The 25,326-nt window shown below is 38.1% G+C and overlaps 1 protein-coding gene across 1 annotated transcript in view; it reads left to right on the top strand.

Annotated features, from left to right (window-relative positions):
• The window catches only part of ADGRL2 (adhesion G protein-coupled receptor L2), a 190,586-nt gene that overhangs the window by 90,270 nt on the left and 74,990 nt on the right, over positions 1–25,326 (top strand). Inside the window, exon 3 of the mRNA XM_081086246.1 lies at positions 7,808–8,021. Within this exon, the coding sequence (XP_080942372.1) occupies positions 7,808–8,021 (214 nt within the window). The remainder of the gene's footprint in view (positions 1–7,807; positions 8,022–25,326) is intronic.

Raw genomic sequence — 25,326 nt, 5'->3', positions numbered from 1 at the left:
TTTTGATTATTTTGACTTTGCGTTTTGAAGTGAAATTCACAAAATGGGCCCACTACTGCATTTGGTTTCACCCATTTTGTCATTTCTCTGTTTTTAATTGGTCCAAAAGCATTGAGAAAAGTAATAACACAGTAGTACAATGTTCACTGAAATGATTTTTAAAATATCATATTACTCACTTGGTGAGTTGTTTCCCATAGTTGGTATACGTTTTAGACATTTATCTTTCATGAGATGAAAATAACTTTCAGTGGTAAGAGAAGAGTCTTATATGTTAGTAGTGACAGTCTAGATTTGGGTTTTAAAAATTTCATATATGTACCATAATTTAGAATAAAATTTTAAGCATTGCTTAGGGCAGCGGTTCTCAACCTGTGGGTCACGACCCCTTTGGGGGTCGAACAACCCTTTCACACACAGGGGTCGCCTAAGACCATCGGAAAACACATATATAATTACAGATTGTTTTTGTGATTAATCACTATGCTTTAATTATGTTCAATTTGCAACAATGAAATTGGGGGTCACCACAACACGAGGAACTGTATTAAAGAGTCGCGGCATTCGGAAGGTTGAGAACCACTGGCTTAGGGGAATTGTGGGGGGTGGAAATTTAAAAAATCAACTTTGGTGTATGAGTTATTTTTTTGAGATGGGAAAATACTTCATGAAACATTTTTTTTTCTTCTAGAACCATATTGGAAAATGCCTTCCTACCCTTAGCAGAAAAGCCTATCTATTTTATATGATAAAATCTTATTATATAAGTATTAGTGTGCTTAGTTTTTTTAATAAAAGTCCTGATTTCAAGTATTGGTCTTCTGAGGTTTGGGGGAAAGAGTGACTTTTATAGCATATAGGAAGAAAGGAAATTTTTCCCTTCAGTAGGAAAAATGTTGAACGGCTGGCACTTATTAAATAAATGATCTAAGTATTAGTGTGGCTAATGGTTTGTGAAAAGGTAAGATACAGGAGTTGAGACTGTTTTCAGGCTGCCTTAACCTTTCCCACTGAAGTTAAGAAATAAATGCTTCAGGCCTTCAAGGACATCGTTTGAGCCAGCCATGGTTGAATGTGATTGCCCTGGGATTCCTGTTTGGGGTTGAGCGAAATGAGTGGGTGGTTTCAGTGCAGTTTCAATGTAGTTAACACAAATACGTTTTAGAATTGATATTAATTGGCCCTCTTATAGTAGATACTTTTAATGAGGAAGACACTTGTTACACTGGTAACTTCTTCACTCCTTAAGAATTTATTGTTGCCAAATAAAAGCTAACTGACATGGAAATCATATATTCATAGACACTGTTGCCCCTCTTGTGATTCAACTTAAATGTACCCTTAAAAAATGAAGTTATGAAAATAAACTAAGTTATGGTTAATAATTTTTTGTAGGTTTTTAAAATTTTTCTTGTTTATATTTAAAGATGACAAGGCATTACCAAAAAGTACTAGAATTCAACTTTTAACCCACTTTGATCTGGGAGACCTGCCTGGGGAGTACTTTTTATATATTTCAGAAAGGAAGGGAGAGGGAGAGAGAGAGAAACATTAATGATGAGAGAGAAGCATTGATTGGCTGCCTCCTGCACGCCCCCCACTGGGGATCAAGCCCACAGCCCGGGCATGTGCCCTTGACTGGGATTGAACCTGGGACCCTTCAGTCTTCAGGCTGACGCTCTATCCACTGAGCCAAACCAGTTAGGGCCCTAGGGAATACTTTAAGTGAGGTTTCCACCCCTAAATAGCTTTATTCATCAGACTAGTACAGTGACAGTAAAGGAATAGAATGCTTTAGCCAGTATGACTTCTGGAGTGAGTCACTGGATGAGGGAAGAGGTCTCATGATTTTTCATTTTTATTTCTTATTTAACCTCTCTTAAGAACAGACATTCTGAGGTTGGGTTGGTCAGGGAAGCTAATGGAATTTTTTGTAGCAGAAGGGCAGTAAAAAAAAAATAATAGCATTGTGAAAAGGTTACAGTAAATGATTAATATGGAAGTAGAAATATATTGTTGTACCTGAGGAAATGATGAACACTATTTTGCAAGAACATGGTATTTCTCTCCAGTCATAATTTAGGCACTCACATAATACTGGCAAGTTAAAGGGAGTGTATGTTAATGAATAATAAAGATATTTTAGGCTTTGATTGATAAAGGTAAAGGAATCAGTCAGAGATGGCGAATGCCAGCACTGGTCATGGACTCTGGCCTGAGTTAATGTTCCAGTAGAGCTTGGAGGACAGCCCCAATCCCGTAGAGGTCGCCCATAATCAAAAGTCCTGGTGCTTACTGGATCCTAGGCGGCATGAGCAGTAGCACCCATGATAGGGTTTAGCTCAGAGTAATTAAGTAAACAGTACCAGAAAGTTGAAGTTTTTACATGACAGCTTAATAAGAAGACTTTTATAGGGAAGTAAGATTTTACAGAAATGAAAAAAAAAAAAGATTTTACAGAAATGTGTACAAAGCAGAGAGAGTGGAGACCATGTTAGACAAGCAAAATGTTCCCAGTCAAGTGCGTAAAGCCCCTCACACGTTTAAGCTTATAGCAGCATGCACTATGTTTTTGTTTTGGCCAGATTAGCATATTTTCTTGCAAAATTCTCACAAGTGATGCAAAATCCAGTGATAGAATTCCAATTCTGGTCTCACAGACTCCCATTTGGTAGCAGTGCATCTGTTTATTAGGAGTTATCCCCTGAATGTGAGTGATTTCAGTCCTAAGTCACTGCACCTGTTGCTGGGAGGTATGTATTCCAGTCACCAGCCTAAAGCACAGAGAGTTATGGCTTGACATTTTATAGCTGGGGGTGGGGGGGGGAGTGGGCGGGGAAAGGATTGTCTTTTCAAAATCATTTGTTTAAAGTGGAGAAAGTGGAGCAAAAGAGTTCATTGTACTCTGCGTACCTCTATTTGGCAGCATTCACATCTGCACAGCACAAAGCTGCAGTATTGATTCTTTGGCTTTCAGGGCCTCCCACAAGTTTTTTCTTCGATTGTCAGAGTTGCAAGATGGATTGGATTACATTTTACTTGTTGGGATGCTTATTTTTTTCTTTGCTGAAATAGACATTGGTTGAAAGTACAGCTTTGAATAAATGTCATAGTAATAGTGTGATTAAAAGGCTTTAGTTTGTTGATGGAGGAATTGCATTGAATACTTGACCATCAGACACACTGCTTCCTTTCTGTCCTTCCTCTACAACTAGCAGCACACAGTTCACCCTGACTATGCCTCCTACATAGGAGTCCCCAAACCTGCTGCTAACTGTCATTGTCATTTGGAGAGGCATTACCACAGCGTTTCAGAACTTGAACCTGGGAACTGAATGACCAGGTTTCAAACCTTGATTGATGTCATTCTTACTGAGTGTATGATCATGGACAGTGTAATTTTCTGTACCTCAGTTTTCCTCCTCTTTAAAATGGTGATAACAGTGATACCTATCTCATACAGCTGTTTTGAGGATTTATTGTCAGTGATTCCTTGTAAAGTCCTTAGAAGGACTTCTGGTGATTATGGGTTGATGAGAGTAGCAAATCCTCTCCCTCCCCAACAAGTCTATAACACTGGGCAAAATTGTCAACGACCACCATTTTAGGGCACTGGAAATTAATCAAAGCCATATAAGAAATTGGGAAGCATTTAATGATGAAAAGTTGATAGAACTTTTGTTGTGAACAATGGCAGTATAAAGCCTTCCAGCTTGGGGCTGCTCCTGTCCCCCAGCTCCGTTAACTGTGTATGTCATTTTGGTCCTTTCATTAGGGTAGGGCTGACCATGAAATGCAGTGACTCTGCTGCCAGGGGAAGTTGGCTTGATGTGGAGCAGAGCTGGAAACCCATGCCCAGCAGTGTTGTCAGTAAAAGCAGTCAACACTGTGGACAACAGATGGGGAAAACCCGTAGCCCTGCCTGAGATTGTGGTTCCAGGTCGGGAGACAGGAGGGCCAGTCTGAAACTGGGAAGTCTTGGGAATAAAAGATCCAAAGTTCTCGGTATGCTTTTTTGATGAACGGGAAACTACACACATGTGTCGAGGAGAAAAATTACCCAGACTGACTAGAAAATGTACTGTTTTCTGAATACTCTTCCTAACTCACATTCGGGTCAGTCAGCAGAGGTTAGACACCTTGTTATGTAGGTTCATGGTTTTTGTGAAAAGTCTCTGCTCCATCATTGGCTGGTCATAAGCATGGCAGAGGCAGGGGTGATCCCTAGGAAGCCAGATGAGAAAATAAAAATAAGAACTAAAATAACAATAACAGCAGTCACAACAATAAGGAGAGATTTCTCTATGGGGGAGACCAGCCTGCAGATTTAAATCCAGTCAGGATACTAAAAAGAAAATGTCACAGCAGCAGTGATTCTCAGGGAAAGGAGATCTGAACCAAGTGCTGCTAACAGTATTTTATTTCAAATGTCTAGTTTTCAACAGCAAAACATTAGACGACATGCAGAGAAACAGGGAAGTTGACCCATCCATACTCAGGAGAAAAAGCGTTCAATGACAACATCCTCTGATGTGGGCCCAGAGGTTAGATTTAGCAGCTAAACATTTCAGAGTGGCTGTTAAGAATATGTTCAAAGATTAAAATAAAACTATATTAGAGAATTGAGGAGAAACATGACAATGACTTAAAAATATGTAATCTCAATGGAGATATAAAAACTATTTTATAAAGCCGTTGGAGAAATTCTTGGCACGTCTTAGTTATTTTATATCAGTGTGCTGCAAATACACATTTTTCCTCCCCAAATACAGATACCTTAGCTTCATCTGAATCCAGAGATTCCGATTGAATAGGTCTAGATTAGGGCTTGAACATCTGTCTTCTTAAAAACACTCCACCAGATGACTCTGATGCAAAGTGATGTTTGGGAATCAACCATATAGCCTTGGCAAGTTATTTTAATTTTTTTTCTTAAAAATACCCAATTTAAACAGATACGAATTACTTCATGTACAAAGAAAGAAAGTGGGATTAAGAAATAGTGGCCCTACTTGTGATAATTTCTTCTGTGTGACTCAGTATAGTTAAGTCACTAGTCTATACCAAAAAAAAAGTGTGGGGGGGAGGGGAGGATAAATAAATGTCTAGGAATAAGGTTTGTTCTGCCTTTCTCTAAAGATTTTCTTAGTTAAAATACTGATGTTTTAAAATTAATAATAATTGCAATATTTTTATTTCAATTATACTGTGCTCCAGAGTTTTATATGAGGTCACTTGTTTGAATTTCCACACAGATTTTGCTACAGAAATAAGTGACCTCGCTGAGGCCCTAAAAATATTTCAATTAGCCCGGCCAGCGTGGCTCAGTGGTTGAGCATCGACCTGTGAACCCAGAGGTCACAATTTGATTCCTGGTTAGGGCACAGGCCCAGGTTGCGAGCTTGACCCTGGTGGGTGGGCATGTAGGAGACAGCCGATAAATGTTTTTCATCATTGATGTTTCTATATCTTTCTCCCTCTCCCTTCCTCTCTAAAATCAATAAAAATATATTAAACTATTTCATTAAAACAAATATAATAATACTAGTTTAAGCTGGATTATTGGTAAAGGCAGTCCAGTCCAGTATCTGAAAATGGAAGAAAACAATAGTGTACGTAAAGTTGACTTTTGAATCTGGGGAAGTTTAGAAAGAAACTCTTGGAAAGAGTTTGTTTTGACGTTTTCCCAGCCCCGTTTCTGTATTTATACTTCATTGATTGTGCACCTCTCCACATATGTTTAGTAATCTCATAAGACCATAAACCTTCCTAGTGAAAGCCTACCAAAGCCGGGGTTTGCCACAATCCCCTAAAGATTTCTGTGCTCCAGATTGTGTCCTTTTCTCTTCATTTCAATTACACCTTTAGTTTTTCTCAGTAGAACTGAGAGGTCAGCCAAGTTTGAGAACTGCAGTTTTCTAAATCATACTAATGTGTAACCCAGTAACCCTTTTGAAGGATTATTTGCATCTTAGAAAGAGGATGCACGTTTATCCAGGTGTGACGTTCTGTTTCCCTGAATCAGTGAGAGGCATTCTGCAGTAAAATTTAAAGAGAACAAGGTGTGGGCTTAGGATCATCCTGGACAAAACCCAGCTCTTTGGCAGTTTATATCTTGGAACAGTTTACTTCTGAAGGTTGGCATTTCTTAATAAAAAGGGATAGAATGAATAATTCATGCGATGTAGAGTAATTAAAGGATAAAGATAAAAAAATACCAAAATTATTTGCTAGTATTTTGTAACAGGAGCACTATAGATGGCAATAGGTTAGACAACTGAAATAAAAAATTGAGACAATGTAGAAGTTTTAGCTGTAGTATCTGATGTATAGGAAGCAAACCAGCATAGTGAAGACCTGATTCTCCCCCACACCGTTCTTCTTGGCTGTTCTTGGCTTTTTCCGCCTTTACCCTTTCTCCTATGCCCTGTTACTACTTTGGGATCCCTGGTTAAAAAATGGTTAAGCTTCAAATTCTAATCTTTTATTTCATTTGGGAATCTTCTTTATAGCATTCATGAACAGTGGTTAGCTATACTCTGCCTCGTACGATATACATAAATTCATATAGAATTTATGTATACTGCCCAAGTAAGCACTTCATATACTCATTTTAGAGTCACACAGGTAGCTGAAACTGGTTTGGCTCAGTGGATAGAGCGTCGGCCTGCGGACTGAAAGGTCCCAGGTTCGATTCCGGTCAAGGGCATGTACCTGGGTTGCGGGCACATCCCCAGTAGGAGATGTGCAGGAGGCAGCTGATCGATATTTCTCTCTCATCGATGTTTCTAACTCTCTATCTCTCTCCCTTCCTCTCTGTAAAAAAATCAATAAAATATATTTTTAAAAAAATAGAGTCACACAGGTAGGAAAAGTGACATTGCAGATGTTTTTAAATCTCTATTCTGTAGATTGACAGAACTGAATCTTAAAGAACTTTTGCCCTTTCTGGGCATTTCAACTTTCTGGCTCCTTTGAAGGCCCATCTACTGATTGTTGTCAGTTTTAAATAAAGTGTGTATTAATTGAAGTAATTTATTGTGCCATAGTATGTTGCTGCCATAGTGTCTTCGTTATTTTGGAGGGAAACTGGTAAGATGAAAGTCTTTTTAAGATAATGCTACTAACAGGAATTTATACGTTTACATTAAATGAAAATATAAGGCAAATGTATAGCCCAGTTTTTATTCAGTTGCATAAATGAAACCTGTTTCTTAAATAGTTGTTACATTCTATATTTGTAAAACTTGTCAATATTTATTAATCCATTGATTAAATTTGTTTTTTTCTTTAAATTAGCTCAAAAAGAACCACTTATTTTTTGATTGACTAGATTATACAGAGAATATTGTGCTTAGAGTATTTTTTAAATTGCCTTATAAAAGTGAATAGGTCAGCTAAAGGTACATATGTAATAAATTCTTGACTCATCGTAAAGAGCCAAGGATTTAAATTAGGATATGAATGGATAACTTAAAAAACATAGTTTGTGACATGTCTTGCTATTATTTTTAAATGCCTTTAAATAGTATACTTCATAAATAAGTTAATTTAGTCCTAATAAGTTTGGCTCAGTGGATAGAGCGTCAGCCTGCGGACTGAAGGGTCCCAGGTCCGATTCTGGTGAAGGGCATGTACCTTGATTGCAGGCACATCCCCAGTAAGAGGTGCAGGAGGCAGCTGATCGATGTTTCTCTCTCATTGATGTTTCTAACTATCCCTCTCCCTTCCTCTCTGTAAAAAATCAATAAAATATATTTAAAATAAATAAATAAGTTAATTTAACCTAAATTTATTTTTTCTCCAGGTTTCAGCAGAGCAGCTTTACCATTTGGGTTAGTTCGGCGAGAATTGTCCTGTGAAGGTTATTCTATAGATCTGCGATGTCCGGGCAGTGATGTCATCATGATTGAGAGCGCTAACTATGGTCGGACAGACGACAAGATTTGTGATGCTGACCCATTTCAGATGGAGAATACAGACTGCTACCTCCCAGATGCCTTCAAAATTATGACTCAGAGGTAAATATTCATGTGTTACTATCCCATTGTAGCTACTACATCTAAATTGGTAAAATTATTATTCCAGAGTAAATGGGAACAGTCTATATTTCAGTCTATTTGTTAAATTGAATTAGGATTTTACCTACTGATGTTGATTGCTACTATATATGTTTTTAATATTTAAATCTTTATTGTTTTGATATAGATTGGCATATCATAAGGAATATGTAACACATATACAGTATTTTGATTTTTAAAAAATATAAAGGTTACGAATGTGTAATTTCAAATGTAATCTTGTTCTTTAGGGCTTCAGATTCTGAAATATTTTCTTATATCAAGAATGTTTAAATATCTGGGTCTGGCAATATTTGCACCTTAATTTTAAAAATTAATACACTTTATTTTTTACAGCAGAAAATATAGAATTCATATACCCCCATTCCCAAATGTGCACAACCTCTCTAACTACCAATATTTCACACCACGGTAATACATTTGTTAAAATAAATGAACCACATTGACACATCATTATTATCCCAAATCCATAGTTTACATTAAGGTTCACTCTTGGTTTTGTCCTTTCTATTGGTTTTGACGAATTTATGACGTGTCCACCATTGTAATACAGCAGTAGTCCTCCTTATCCCAGGGGATACCTTCAATGACTCCCAGTGGATGCCTGAAACCTGGATAGTACTGATAGTACTGAACCTTACATATACTATGTTTTTCCTTTCTAAGTATATCTTTTCATTGAAAGGAAGCACTTATGGCCTCTCTTTGGAATATCTTAATTGCCAGCATCACCATTCTTGCACTTTGGGGCCTTTATTTTAAAGGGTTACTTGAACATAGGCCCTGAGATACCAAAACAGTTGATCTGATAACTGAGGTGCTACCGAGTTGGGTAGTATATGCTTCGTGCATACACTGGACAAAAGAATGATTCATGTCCCCAAAGGCACTCAGAATGGAGCACAGTTTAAAACATCAATTGTTTATTTCTGGAATTTTCCATTTAATATTTTTGGACCATAGTTGACTGCAGGTAACTGAAACTGTAGAAAGTGAGTGTGTGTGTAGGGGAGATGGTGGGGGTGCTACTATATCTTATAGAATAGTTTCACTGCCCTAAAAATCCTCTGTGCTTCACCTGTTTATTCCTTCCTCCCTACTAACCCCATGACAACCATTGACCTTTGTATTGTCTCATAGTTTTGCCTTTTCTAGAATATCACACAGTTGGAATCGTACAGTATATAGCCTTTTCAGATTGAGTTCTTAGTAATATGCATTTAAGTTTCCTCCATGTCTTTTCATGGCCTCATAGCTCATTGTTATAGCATTAAATAATATTCCATAGTCTGGATATACACAACACCGACAAATAGACACACCTACACACATTTATTTGGGTGATACCATTGATTGATTTTTTTGTTTTAAAAATGATTTGTTGGAAAGTTGTTAAAACTTTATATAAATTATATTTCTTAAATGGACATTTGACTCCCTACATAGAGAATACAAAAAATTGCTGACCTTGGGTGTCTCCTTTCTTCTCCCTTAGCCCAGAGCACATACCTCTTGGCATCTATTTTTTCCTAAATTTTGGTACTATTAGCATTTTAATTAGATTTTCTCATATGTATTAAAATTGTGGTTAGTTATGGTTGAATTAGTGCGGTTAATATCCATCAATCACAGGTATTTAGAACATAGAGACGCTCTGAAGAAAAACTTAACTACCACAGACTTTATTGTACATTGTTGCTTTTTATTTTGTTTATTAAGAAAACCTTCATATTTCTTTTCAAAGCTTTTACCCTCTTCTGCTTTTTCCCCCTCTGATCACAATATTCTGTCTAGTTTAATAATTAACCATTTATTCATTCTTTACATGTTGATCTAACAGTTCTGTGGAAGTGTTATGATCTGAGTATTAGAAGCAGGTCAGAGAGAAATGGGAAGTGAAGAATTATTCAGTATAATTACCTGTTTTTACTAAAGCAGTGGTAGTTAGTAGAAAGAAAGAATCTAAAAGAATTGGCTTTGAGGAATTGTGCATTGTAGGTAACTTATCTTTGTATGTGAGATAATACATTTTAAATACACAGTTGAGTAGCTAGCAAATACGTTGAAAAGGTGAGTGGTGAGCAGATAGGTTAAATAGCATCTCAGACAATGATGAAAGAAAAGAGTTTATTTAAGGAAAAGGGGACGGGAGATGGGAGTTTCCAAAGGGAAGGCACTGAGCCAAAGGGTGTTGGGTTCATGATGGCAGCAAAAATGTACTCATTTTTTTTAATTTTTTTCCCCACTCAGCAGTTAGTTTAATCCCAGGCTGCCCCAGCCTCTCTGTGGAGGCTGCCCCGGCTTCTGTGGAGGCTGTGTGTGTTCAGGGCTCTGGGTCTGGCGCTGCATGTTCACAGGCTGGTCGGGGAGGCTCCGACCTGCCCAAGCAGACAGACCGGCATGTGGCCCCTCCCGGCCGACTCCTTGGGCCTTCGCCCTCGGGGGCAGAGCCGCGCCAGGCGTGCTGGGACCACTGTGAGCTGTGGGAGGCTCAGATGCGGGTCCACTGCAGGGACGGCCGCGGCACGGGACCTCCTGGTAGAACCCATGGGCCCGTGTCTGCCCCTCGTTACTCGGGCTCTGGGCTGCCTGAGCCTCGGCACCAAAGCACCAGAACCTGAGGTTGGGGTCCCAGGAGTCACCCAGTTCAGCCCTCGGTGCAGCTGCTGAGAGGGGCGGGCATGTCCAGTCCACCCCACCACCGAGAGCACGCCCTCGTGGGGGCGGCACCACACCCTGCGGGCTAGGAGCGGGCAGAGGCGGTGCAGCAGGTTCTGTTTGGTGGACGGACGGAGGGTGGTGCTTGCTCTCCTTTCTCCAGGGAGAGCTCTCAGCTCCGGGGCAGGAGCACGGTCAGGTCCTGGAGGACAGGGCGGGACAGGGCGTAGGCAGAGCCACCGGAGCACAAGGAAGGGCATAGAAGAGGCAACAGGAAAGCCCAGGCTGGGCTGCTTTGGCACACTGAGACGTCAGAGACAAGGGGGCCTTGGAGACAGGTTCAGGGGGCCAGCCCATTGCTCCCCTGGTTGCAAGTCTCATGGAGTCTCTTAGTGGGTACGTGCATGTGGGAGATTGGCAGGGGCATGCCCCTTGGAGGGAGAGAGTGCACTGGGTCCTTTGTCCTGAGCATATTTATCTCTTTCTTGCAGGTGGGAATCTTAGGGGAAATCTCAGGGGAGGGTCTTAATAGAATATTCATCAGCTTTCCAGGTGTGCAGTTTCAGAGTCATGGTCTCTGCTGATTGGTGCCAGGGCAGGGGATCATTAGTCAGTGTAGCTGGTCATGAGGCAGCCACATCACTTGTCTGGTTTTGTTGCTTTTCTTGGCCTGGAGCAGAAATAAACTGAGACCTAGATGTCATTTGTAGGGAGGAAAAGGTCGGGGGGTGGGGGTCTATACTGCATGACCAGTGGTATGCTACGGGAGGATAGGTTACCCTGGGGGCTAGGTTCTTGTTTTGCCAGTTTTGCCCCTTACTGGGCATCTGAGACTTTCCACCCTGGTAAGTTTCTGTACCTGGCCCATCCTTGCTCTGCTCATGTCTAACATACATGTCTTGTCATACTTATAAATAACATTATAGGAAATATACAAGACAGACATGAAGTTAGTTATTTTTATTGTTTTAATAGAGGCCTGGTGCACAAAATTCCCTCAGCCTGGCCTGCTCCCTCTCCGCAACACAGGACCCTCAGGGTATGTCGGGCCTAAACCAGCAGTCAAGACATCCATCTTGCAATCTGGGACACTGCATGCACCAGTGACCATACTTTTCATACAGGTGAAAGGCATCTTGCTGTTGTATGGGCAGTTACATTTTTTTGCCCTGATTATAAAATGTAGTACATAACATGATCCTTCTGAGGTACTAGTACCATTTTCCCCATGTATGGATGGAAAAACTGAAGCAGAGAGAAGTTAAGTAATTGGCTTTGTCACACAGTTATAAGTGTCAGAATCAGGGCTGACCACAAAATGTGCAAGCCAGAGTCCATGCATGTCATCGCTGCATCATCCTGTTTTTTCAGTGGTAGAGTAGCCTTGCCAGGTTTTAATTTTTAAATGTAAGAAACTGTTCCCAATATATGGGGTAGGGTCCCTAGGCCTGGCCAGCGATCAGGGGCAATCTGTGGAGTGACTGGTGGGACAATTGGGGGGGCTACTGCTGGCACCCGCCTTGGCTGGCGGCCTCCCGCCACCCGCTCGCCAGCCCAAACTGGGGGCAGCTCCTGTGTTGAGCGTCTGCCCCCTGGTGGTCAGTGCACATCATAACGACCGGTTGTTCCACTGTTCGGTCGATTTGCATATTATGGTTTTATTATATAGGATTATGTTATAAAAGCAGGACTGCATTTTTTTTATAAATTCCTTTGAAAGGAAATGGAGTTTTGAGGTACTTAAATTCTGTAAAAGCATACAGTTGTTTTCTGTACCTTTATTATCAAAATCTCTAATGAAATTACATGTATTAATGTAAATAAGAGGTCAATTCCAAAACTGACTATAGAAACCCCATTTTTAAATTGTATTATACTGGTGGCTTATAATTATTTAATCACCACAGTGACAATTTAAACATGAACACTTTATTTATGAGGAAGACAGAGTTAAATAACTTAAAAATGAGTGTCATAGTGGTAGCTTATAATTACTCCATTCTGTGTATGTAAATAAATCTTTAAGGCAGTCTGTCATATTTGACTATTATTTGGTTACAAATAGCTATAAGAAAAATGGGAAGACAATATTTGTGCTGCTGAATTATATACTGAATAATTTTTGAATGTATATACTGCTTGTCCCTGTTTTTTTTTAAATTTAAAAATACTTTCAGTACAAATAAAGTAAAAGTTATTTTCACCAAACTCCTAATAATTTGGCAATTTTTCCTATTCATAGTCATCAAAAATGTGATATTCAGTAGAGTAAAAAAGCCTTTTTTTTCTCTTTAATGTAGAAAATTTCTCTCTGGAAAGCTCTACGCACTAGAATTTTTCTATTAAGTTTGAAAGTCCCCGTTTTCTCCCTGTAATGATGGAGATTGGCACAGAATTTTCTATCACTTTAGCAGTTGAGGGGCAAGTTAATAAACACACTTGTAATTCTGAATGTGGTGACGGTAAAAGTGTTGTTATTCCTTCTTTGTTTTCTATTTCTTGATCATTGAAAGTGTGAAACCAAGAGTCTATTAGTAACTGATAGTATACTTGTCTTATAAGTACACCAAATGGCTCAATCCAGAAGGTGAGAAATTAAATTCCATTTTAAAATGATATGTACTTTAATATTTTATAAAATAATCACTATTAGGGATAATTTTTTACCACTCTGAAGACAGTAGTGGGGTAACTTAAAAAAAATATGAACTGTTGTAACAGCTTGAATTATTAAAGGCAAAAATAACCCAACTACTACTATGAGGTATTTGATGAATAAGTAAATTAGAATTTGCCTGCAATATTGGTTCTTTGCAGCACTTGGGTACAATCTAGTTCATGTCTTACAGTGATGGGTTAAACTGTACCAGAGGTCATCCTCTTTGGCATTGCTTTCAGCTGTCCTTCTGTTCATGTTCTTCGCTCTAAGGATGCGCATTCTCATCTAGGACGTTTGCTGCCTAAGATTTGTCTCTATAGAATGTCCTTAAGTTTTTAGCATTTTGGCCTAGAGATCTGAAAGTAAATGTTTATTGTTTTTGATATTAAAGGTAAGGTTAAGGTGCATGGGTATTAGGTTCAGTTTTAGAGTCTTAACTCGTACTGTCAGTGTACCTCTGTCAATAGAAAGAGTATGTACAGCTCTAAAATTAGTATGTACTACTCTCAAGAAGATGGTAAGAATACATGCCTCAGTTTTTCTCTCTGGTAGGAAAGGTATAACACATGTAAATGATACAAAGATAAGCGTGTGTGTGTGTGTGTGTGTGTGTGTGTGTGTGTGTGTGTATCAAAATTGCTGGAGGAAAATAGTGTCCTAGACTTAGAGAATTAACTTAGCTCCATAAAAGCTTTTAGCCAATTATTATTTTTTTAGCTCACAATATAGATAGCAACTGACTAGAACCTCATAGCAAAACTATATATTATTTTTTTAGCTCACAATATAGATAGCAACTGACTAGAACCTCATAGCAAAACTATATTGGGGTTCTTATTAAATAAATAAAATCGAGTCTATTTTTGGTTGTTAAACTACCCATCTAAGGACTCCTCTAAGTTTATTTGGGAACAGGTTGGCGTATAAAAATAAATAGTTTGTCAAGTAGTTATAGTTTACAAGAGTTAGCACTCACAAGAGTGGTGAAAGAACATATAGATGAAACAGACATAGAGTTGATACAAGTGAACAGATGATAATACCCTCAGAGTTCATGTGGTCTGAGTACACAAAAGCCCTGGAGAATGCCTGCATCTAGGGCAGAGGTAGAGTTACCATCCAGGAAACAGAATGGGCACAGGAGGAGATGTCTCATAAGCAAAGTATAAGACACATACATATTTTTTCTCTTGTTGATTTAGAGGATTTATTTATTCTATTTAGAGAGCTCCAATAAAATAACCCATTGAGATTTTCAAGATAGTGTTTCTTCAGGATAGAAATCAAGAAAGCAGCATTCAGCCTGCACAGACCAGAAGAATCAGGTGGTCAGCCAGACAGTACTTGGGTACAGTTTAGTTAAATTAAGCTAAGAAGACCCAAAACTTACTTTAGAGCCTAGATCCTTTCCACAAAGGTTAGGATGTTGGACGTGAGTTCAAATGTCTAGGAACCAAATTAATCAACTCCCATCATGTACCCCGTTCAATAACTTCTATCCTTGAATTTCTAAACCGACCAGTATTCCCAACCTGTTATCTCCAAGTATAATAACTCCATTTTATTTTTAACATTTTAACCCAACAGCAATTCAGGTGGTGACAATTTCTTGTGTGCATGACAATTTGAAAAAACTGCGTTATTGTATATGTATGTGTGTTACTTTTTCTGTCCTGGGGTTCTTTACATCACAGTGGATGCAGAGCGAGATGGAACGTTGAGTGCCTACTCCCAGTGTGCAGTTAGAAGAAAGGACCATGCATGTCTTAGTCTGTAATAAACAGAATGACCTTTCCCTCTGTCTCTCCACTTCCCTTCTTGCCGCCTTACCAGGCAAGGCACATAACAAGGGGCCCTTTATGGGAGAGGATAAGCATACACAATTGTTTCTATTTTAAGAGAGTTATTAAATAGCAGATTGTTATAGCTGCTGAGGAACTTGGGACTCGTGGTATCCAACACCCTTATTGCTCTTGGGGAATCAACTGTCATTGCAGTCAGTACACTTGTTTCATACTGCATCCCCCCCCCCCCATCCACAGGATGCATTCTAAAGCCCACAGTGGATGCCTGAAACTAGGGTTAGTACTAAGCCCTATATAGCCTATTTTTTTTCTATACCTACAGGGGTGGTCAGAAGTTGGTTTAGAGTTGTGAGTACACAAAACACAGAGTTTATTCTTGTATTATTATTTATTATACAAATAAGTATTGTATTATTTTCCATACGAACAACTTTAAACCTCCTTTTACCCACCCCTGTACATGATAAAGTTTAATTTATAAATTAGGCAAAGTAAGATGAACAGTAACTAATAAAATAGAAGAGTTATAACAATATACTGTAATAAAGTTATGTGAATGTGGTCTTTCTCAAAATACCCTATTGTACTATACTTACTCTTCTTTTGATGATGTAGGATGATAAAATGCCATAACTATTCCTAAATCTATGTATCCATCCTTACTTGCATTAAATAGATAGCTTGGTGTTACTCATTTCAGTGATCCCTTGTTGAAGTCTTTATATACGCTCAATGTTTTCTGGTACAACATGTTACTATCTGTCGGAACATGTTTTGTGATCATGTTTGCCACCACAAATTTAATGTCTTTTCTATCCTAATTAAGTACTGCTAGACACTGTGGCCTTACTTTGGCAGTTTGAGGTGTGACAGCAAAACTATCATGGATTTTTCCCCTTCTTCATGACTTCGCTAGTGGAAGATTCATTGTTACCATGGATCTTAGCAATCTCAGCATGTGGTGTGTTTTCTTTTCTCATTAAGTCAAGAACTTTAACCTTTTCACTTGAAGGTAGTACTTTACAGCTTCTCTTTGGCATATCTGAATCACCAGCATCACTACTCTTGTGCTTGAGGCATTACTAACTAAAATAATAGTTACTTAAACACAGCACTGCGATACCGAGACAGTTGCCCCCAGACAGCTACCGAGTGACTAACAGGTGGGTAGCATACAGAGCCTGGATACTCTGGCAAAAGAATGATTCATGTCTCTCGTGGGGCAGAGTGGGACCGCAGGATATTTTATCATGCTACTCAGAATGGCACACGATTTAAAACTGAAGAATTGTTTAGGTCTGGAATTTGCATTTAATCTTTTTGGACTGCGGTTGAGAGAAGGTAACGAATCCAGAAAGCAAGACCGTGGATAGCTGAGAGGTGGAGGCAACGGTTTATTCTCCTCATTTAAAAAAATCCTTGGGAAGGAATGGCAACATGATATTCTTTTTATTTTGTGAACCTTTAAAAAGGTTGAATTATTTGTCACAGGGTCTGAATCATCAACTTGTCCATATCTATAACCTCATTAAGTGTGGCATGAAAATTTATTCTTGAATAAAAAGCAATTCTTAAATAATAATTTCTTGTCTGTGTTTTAAAATATATACCTTTGTTATTCTTAAGTATTCTAACAGATATTAAGGGTGTGTGTGAAATATTTAAAGACAGGAGGTACATACACCTAAAACCTTTCTAGGATGACTATTGGGAGCTTCTCAGAATTAAACCATGAAAATCCATTAAAATGCAGTCACAGTTCTGCCACTGTTCTCTGGCAGACATCCTGATTATAGATTTTAGTGTGGGTATACTCTCTTTGACATATGGCCCTCTCAACTTCCATATTGATCTTTCAGTCTTCATAAAGAAGCTTTGTATTAAAGCCTGAGCTATATGAGTTTTTTAATTTAGATGTTTTTGTTTTCGGATGTCTCTTTATAGGTAACAATAAACTTCAAACCCCTTTCTAAGATGTTCACATTCTTTTCTTTTTAAATGGTTTTATTGATTTCAGAGAGGAAGGAAGAGGGAGAGAGAAATAGAAACATCAATGATGAGAGAGAATCTCTGATTGGCTGGCTGCCTCCTGCACACCCCACACTGAGGATTGAGCCCACAACCTGGGCATGTGCCCTGACCAGGAATCCAACCGTGACCTCCTGGTTCATAGGTCGATGCTCAACCATTGAGCCACGTCAGCCCGGCCACATTCCTTCCTATTTATGGCCTTCTCTTGGAAAAAATACTTGCCCAATCTGCATTTTTACCCAATTCAGTGTTTCATAATATTTTATTCAAAATACTTATTGGTCAGGAATACTTCTCTCTTGCTTAGTATATTTATTCTGTGTACCTATTTATTCTCATAGGAGGTAAGCCTGCCATTTCTAAGAAATTACATTCTTACCTTTATGCTGTTTATCCCAAATGCATTTATCTATCTGTAGTGTCAGGCTTACCAACCATTTGTCCATTAAGATGAAATGTATCTTGGGAAAAATTAGTAACTCAGATTCTACTATCTCATCATCTCTGTGTAATAACTTAGGTTATTTTCTCTTAGGTGATGGATTTCCACTGATTCTTTTACTTGTGGCTGAGCTGTTTTAAGACAACTAACTGGAATTATAAGCAACTCTCCTTAGCCAAGGATTGGGATGTTACTAGTATAGACTCTGGAACATTTGTACAGTAATAAATAATCATTAAAGCTCTAATTGGCATATCTAATTGGACACATACTTTGCATGTCACTTACTGATGGACATTTAAACCAAAGCACTTATTATAGAAAGGGGAGACTATTGGCAGTAATAAACATGAACCATATTAAACAGTCACATTTAGTGTGCAAGAAAGACTAATGAATTATAAAATGAATTAGAAGACAAATCATCTAAATATCCCTTACAACCCTGCTTAATTAGCAAATGTAGAAGAAACAATGTCACATCAAAGATTCTGCCCTCCAGGGGCCTTTGTTTCTCCTTTTAAAATGAACCTTAGTAAAATAACTCTACATGATAATGAAGACTGAGAGTGAAAGTGTAAATGGCTGGTTTTCAGTGGTATTTCTGGTTAATATGTGGGCTTTTATCTTTTATACTAGAGGCCCAGTGCACAAAATTCATGCACGGGGGGAGGGGGAGGGCGCAGGTGTCCCTCAGCCCAGCCTGCATCCTCTCCAATCTGGGATCCCTCTCACAATCCAGGATTGCTGGCTCCCAACTGATTGACTGCCTGCCCTGCCTGATTGACCCTAACCGCTTCTGCCTGCCAGCCTGATCACCCCCAACCACTCCCCTGCCAGCCTGATCAACGCCTAACTGCTTCCCTGCCGGCCCAATTGCCCCTAACTGCACTCCCCTGCCGGCCTGGTCACCCATAACTGCCCTCCCCTGCAGGCCTGGTTACCCCCTCTGCCCTCCCCTGCTGGCCTGATTGCACAAAACTGCCCTCCCCTTCTGGCCATCATGTGTCCACATGGGGGTGGCCATCTTGTGTGTTGGAGTGATGGTCAATTTGCATATTACCTCTTTATTAGATAGGATTTTGTCCATTGGTTAAGGAAGTCAAGACCATTTTCCTTAGGGACACTACATTGCTGATCTTCAGTATTTCCTATGGATTATTCAGTGAAATTAATTTTTAAAAGCAAAGACATACCTCATTTCAACTCTGTTGATTTTGCTTCAGTTTTTATTTTTAGAGGTTTGCCTTTATTTTTTAAACCAAAGTTGAGAGGTGAATAGATAAAAACAAATGTGGACATTTATTTGACATACACATTTCAATAATATAATAATTTTTCCATAGTCTGAGTATTATTTATTCCAGCTCTCTCATTTTAGAGATGAGTGTTACAGATGAGGTGACAATAATATTTCAATAGTACAAATATTGTTATATACCATGTAGTTTCTTACTCAGACCATTCTCTACTACACACTGAAATATTGCGTTGTGGCCCTGGCTGGTGTGGCTTGGTTGAAGCATAATCCCTTACACTGAAAGGTCATAGGTTTGCTTCCTGGGAAGGGCACATACCCAGGTTAAGGGTTCGATCTTCAGTCGGGGTGCACACATGAGGCAACCAATCTATGTTTCTCTCTCGCACCAATGCTTCCTCTGTCTCTCTCTCCCTCCCTCTTTCTCTCACTAAAAAAATCAATAAAAAACATCCTTGGGTGATGATTAAAAAAATAATAAAATATTGCTTTTGTCAAGTAAATTTAAATTAATTATATTAATTGACAGAAATCAAGTCCAATTCAGTGTTATATTACTAAAACATACTAGACAGTCAAATGTTAAATAACTAAAGGAAAACATTCAAATACCCATTTGAGTGTTTTGTTTTGGATATAAATGATATAAATGTGATTTCTTTATAGGGCATATCTGCTTTCTGATGTCATAATACTAGTGTCAGTGTAGAAATATGGCTTACAAGCATCTTAAAGACAACTATACTTTGAACAAATATAAATAGATATTTAATTACAGCTGTAGAGAATAGAAATTGAATTTTATTTTACAGTTTCAAAATAAGGCATAGTCACTATTTTTCTTTTGTATTTAGCTTTTTCTTCAGTTTCCCCCTTCTCCCTCCAAACACTTACTAGTATAGTCAAGTGCTACTGAAATGTAATATGATGCATATTTTCTGCCGGTATAAAAAAGAAGACCAAATTATGAATTGTAACTTCAGTTAATAATTTGGATTTATTTTTCATATGTAGTACAACTTCATATTCTGATGTTTATTACTAGTAAATAAATATATATAATTCATTAAAGCTTTGGAATAATTTCACTGTCTGGAAATATACTGTTTATTTAATACATTTTATTATATAGTAAATAACAAGCAAATATAATTTGAATAAAGTTGAGAATGTTCCTTTTTCATTTTCTTTTTTTAATTTGAAATTTTACTTTTCAATTACAGTTTACATTCAATATTACTTTCTATTAGGTTCACTTGTACAGCATAGTGGTTAAACAATCATATCCTTTACACAGTGATCCTCCAGTATTTCCAGTACCCACCTGATACCACACATAGTTATTGTAATACTACAGGCCCAGTGCATGAATTCGTGCACCTGGAAATGAACTGTGGGCTGAGAGGCTGCGGTAGGCCTAGGGGCAGGTCTCAGCCCATTCTCCACACCCCCACCCAACCCCTCTCTTCACGGCCCCCATCCCTGTCTGCCCCCAGCCCTGCTCCCGCCGCCGTTCCCACGCACTGACAGCACCGGCGCCACTTGCACTTGCTGATGGCACAGAGCGATTGGGGCCAGCACCAGCAGTGGGTGTGAGCGCCAGGAAGAACTGCGGTGCATGGGAGCAAAGAAATTTTCAGTAACCACCAGAGGCTCACCCAGATGACAGCGACCAGCGCCCTGCCTTGGTCCACCATCTCGCAGCGGCTGATGCCCACCATGTTCCACATACATCCCTTGGTGGTCAGCGTACATCATAGCAACCATTGTTCGGTTGTTCTGGCTGTTCCGCCGTTTGGTCTATTTGCATATTAGCCTTTTATTATGTAGGATGATTGACTAGATTCCCTGTATTGTACTTTACATCCTTGTGACTATTTTGTCACTACCAATTAATACTTCTTAATCACTTCACCTGGCTCCCCAGTCGGCTTCCCCACTGGCAACCATCAATATGTTCTCTGTATCTATTAATTTGTTTCCATTTTGCTTCTTTATTTTGTTCTTTAGATTTCACATATAAGTAACATTATATGGTATTGGTCTTTCTTTGTGTGACTTATTTCACTTAGCATAATACCCTCATTATCCTTTTCATTTTATTGAAGTTTCTAAGTAAATTAAAAAAATTACCAATATGTTATTTGGTGGAGAAAATATCCTTAGTTATTTGTTTAATCCAAATTCTTATTTTTGTTTTCTTACTTGCAGTTTAGGAGCTCTACTTTGCCATATCAAAATCAGGATTTTGAGTCAGTATTATTCATAATGTACTCTAAAAACGAATTTTATTAAATGAAGAGAGAAAAAGATTTGATGTTAAATTATTCAAAAACAACTTAAACTGGCATTTACTATGGGCCTGTTAATTTTTCCATAGATCATGTAATGATAGTGCAGCCCTAGATCATATTAACCACAACAGCATTAACAAAAACAGCAGCATCGATACTCTGCTTTGTACACATTCAAGGAAAATTACTGTAGGCAATTAGGTTTTACTAATGCGTATTTATCTGTCTTACAGATTTTAAAGACCTATTGTTTTAAATTTGTTATCTATTTTGTATAAAATATAGCAATCTAGTTATAATTTTTATTGCTGTTTGCTCTTCCATGGTTAGATTTAGAGATAATATCTCTCAGATATTTCTAGGAAAAATGAAGAAATACAGAGAAGTGAGCAATTCTTTAATCCTAATATTTGTTTATTTCACATAAATCAATAAAGTATATCATGTAACTAATATGTGTCACAGTTCTCTCAATATTTCTTCACATGTTAAATGCAAACAATAAAGACATAGTTTTACAACTCACCTAAACACAGTCCTCATGACCTTACAGAGTGTCTGACATGAGTCATCCTATATAATAAAAGCCTAATATGCTAAGTGTCCAACCATTTATTCGACCGTTCGACCAGTCACTATGATGTGCACTGACCACCAGGGGGCAGACGCTCCAAACAGTAGGTTAGCTTGCTGCTGGGATCTGGCCAATGGTACTGGGCAGGACATGCCCAGACACACCCTGGAGCCCTCCCGTGATTCCTCCCCAGTCCTGATCGTGCACTGGTGGAGTCCCTCGGCATGGCCTGCAGGGATGGGGCCAAAGCTGGCTCTCTGACATCCCCCAGGGGGTCCCAGATTGCGAGAGGGCTCAGGCTAGGCTGAGGGACCCCAACTTGGCTTGAGATTCTTAGCAGTGGTATTTCTGTTATGTTTTTTTTAAGACTACAGATATGTCATTGCTTTTGAACTCGCCTATAATTTGTGAGAATATTAATCTGTTCCTATAGATGGATTTACCATGAAGCTTATTAATCTTAAATGTCAGAACCCTTCTCCTACACAGGCTCTTTCCAAGGTGTTGTTAGGGCCCCTAGAAGTGTGCTCACAGAATCATATGTTTTTGTAAAATGTGCTGAAGTTTGATATTTAAAAACAATCTTTTGAGGTTTTAATTTCATTCTTTGACCTCTACTTTGTTATACTTCCCCGCATTTATGGTCACTTAGGTGTAGCCAAGAGCATTTTGGGATTCTGTTAAGTGGAGGTTCAGTTGGTGATAAATTCAGTTTGGGTTTAGTGGGGTATTTTTATGTGGTTTGTAGACAGTCATGCACAGTTTAGTTATTGCTAGCTATTCTGGTGGGGAAAAATGGCCTCTAGTAATACTCCTACTACTCAGTATACCACATTACTGATCATGACATAAATGTGCAAGGCCTGGTGTCATATTACAGTATCAATGTGTCCTGTGCACCTGAAGTATGTGGAGAAATAATGGTTGAAATGTGTGAAGCCAGAAGCTATTCTGTCTTCCAGTCATTAAATGTGTAAAACAGTAAATGGAGATTTGGTTCTCATATACATATAACTAATTCAAACAGAATTAGTTGTTTCCTGTGTATGCTTAGTGAAGTACATATGGTAGATGCATAGAGAACATATCAAATGTGGTACTTAAAATTATAACTGCACCATCCTGTTCCTCTCTTTTACTGAGTATCATATAAAATAGAATCATAATAAAAAATACCTGTGTTTGTGGGGCACAGGCCATAGCAGGTCAACATGAGCACCTGTGACATTGTAGATGCATGTTTCATGCATACCAACCATCAATAATAAGAAACAAGTTTTAATCAGCTGTTTTAGAGGGAAAGCAAAATTATAGAAAGTGACACTAAAATTGTTAGATAAAGAAGGAGTTGTAGATTGTGGAGTAAAAAATAACAAAAGTATTATAAGAAATGTCAAGCAATTAAATTTACTAAAATAGTAATTTAAGCTTTGTGATATTAGTAGGCTTTTAAACATGTTTTGTTGTAATTTGATTTGATTTCTAAATAAGTATTCACTTTGGTACCAGTTTTTCTATTTATGATTTTTTCCATTTTTCCCCCCTGAAAGTAGTAGAACTAAATTTTAAGCTTTAGCCCTCAGAAAACTTTTCCATTTCTTTCTGCCTGTTTTATTTATAATGTGACAGTTTCAGAAAATTGGCACAATGTTCCACTGGGCATTCATGGTTGATGTGTGCAATTTAGGACATTTCTTTATATATTTTTTTATTATATTTCATTATGTCTTTGTATTCTAAAAATTTAGGATTTGGGAGAAGAAAGATTGAAAATTTGAAAATGAACTAATATAATTTATTAAGGGGCATTGATTAAGTAGATAAAATAACATTTATTTATTCATTCAATAAAAAATTTGAAATAGAAAAACAATTATCACATTTTAAAAAATGCTTGTTTTTTTTAAATTTAAATTCTTTATTGTTTAAAGTATTATGTTTGTCTCCTTTTTCCCCCATTGGCATCTTCCCAGCCACTACCACCCCCTCAGCATATGCCTTCACCCCCCTACTGTTTTTGTCCATTGGTTATAGTTATTTGCATGTGTACAAATCCTTTGGTTGGTCTCTTACCCTATCTTTCTATCCTCCCCTGCCTTCCCTCTGAGGTTTGACAGTCTGTTGGATGCTTCTGTGTCACTGGATCTATTTTTGTTCATCAGTTTATGTTGTTCATTATATTTCACAAATGAGTGAGATCATGTGCTACTTATCTTTCTCTGACTGGCTTATTTCGCTTAGCATAATGCTCTCCAGGTCCATTCATGCTGTTGCAAATGGTAAGAGTGCTTTCTTTTTTATAGCAGTGTAGTATTCCACTGTGTAGATGTACCACACTTTTCTAATCCACTCATCTGCTGATGGGCACTTAGGTTGTTTCCAAGTATTAGCTATGATGAATTGTGCTGCTATGAACATAGGGGTGCATATATCCTTTCTGATTGGTGTTTCTAGTTTCTTGGGATATATTCCTAGAAGTGGGATCACTGGGTCAAATGGCAGTTCCATTTTTAATTTATTGAGGAAACTCCATACTGTCTTCCATAGTGGCTGCACCAGTCTGCATTCCCACCAGCAGTGCATGAGGGTTCCTTTTTCCCCTCATCCTCGCCAGCACTTGTCCTTTGTTGATTTGTTGATGATAGCCATTCTGACAGGTGTGAGATGGTACCTCATTGTTGTTTTGATTTGCATCTCTCGGATGATTAGTGGCTTTGAGCATTTTTTCATATGTTTCTTGGCCTTCTGTAGGTCCTCTTTCGAAAAGTATCTATTTAGGCCCTTTGCCCATTTTTTATTGGATTATTTAATCGTCCTTTTGTTAAGTTGTATGAGTTCCCTATAAATTTTGGAGATTAAACCCTTCTTGGTGATAACATTGGCAAATATGTTCTCCCAAGAGTGGGCTCTCTTGTTTTATTGATGGTTTCCTTTGCTGTGCAGAAGCTTTTTATTTTGATGTAGTCCCATTTGTTTATTTTCTCTTTAGTTTCCATTGTCCTAGGAGCTGTATCAGTAAAAATATTGCTACACATATGTCTGATATTTTGTTGCCTATGGATTTTTTAAAGATTTTTATGGTTTCCCATCTTACGTTTATCCATTTTCAGTTTATTTTTGTGTATGGTATAAGTTGGTGGTTTGGTTTCATTTTTTTGCATGTATCTGTCCAATTTTCCCAGCACCATTTATTGAAGAGATTGTCTTGACTCCGTATGCTCTTGCCTCCTTTGCCTGAAAGTTTTTTTTTCTTGTTTCTCTTCAAATTTGCCGAAACAATACAGCTAGAGTAGGCAAGAGAATGTATACTGATTTTTCTGGGACATTTTGTAACTTGGTAATTTTTATGCACATTAAATTACCTTATGACCCAGCCCTTAGATGTTCTTGTTTACTCATGAATTCCTATAAATGTAATTGGAAAGAATGCTTATAAGTAACTTTTGAAATCTAATTTTGCGTTGTTATGTGAATGAGAATATACCTTTTAAAATGTATATAAACACATATGTTAGATAACTAGA

Source organism: Myotis nattereri (assembly GCF_964212035.1).
Source record: "Myotis nattereri genome assembly, chromosome: 3".
NCBI lineage: Eukaryota > Metazoa > Chordata > Mammalia > Chiroptera > Vespertilionidae > Myotis > Myotis nattereri.
Note: the sequence above shows the minus strand (reverse complement) of the source record. Positions and strands in the feature narration are given on the sequence as shown.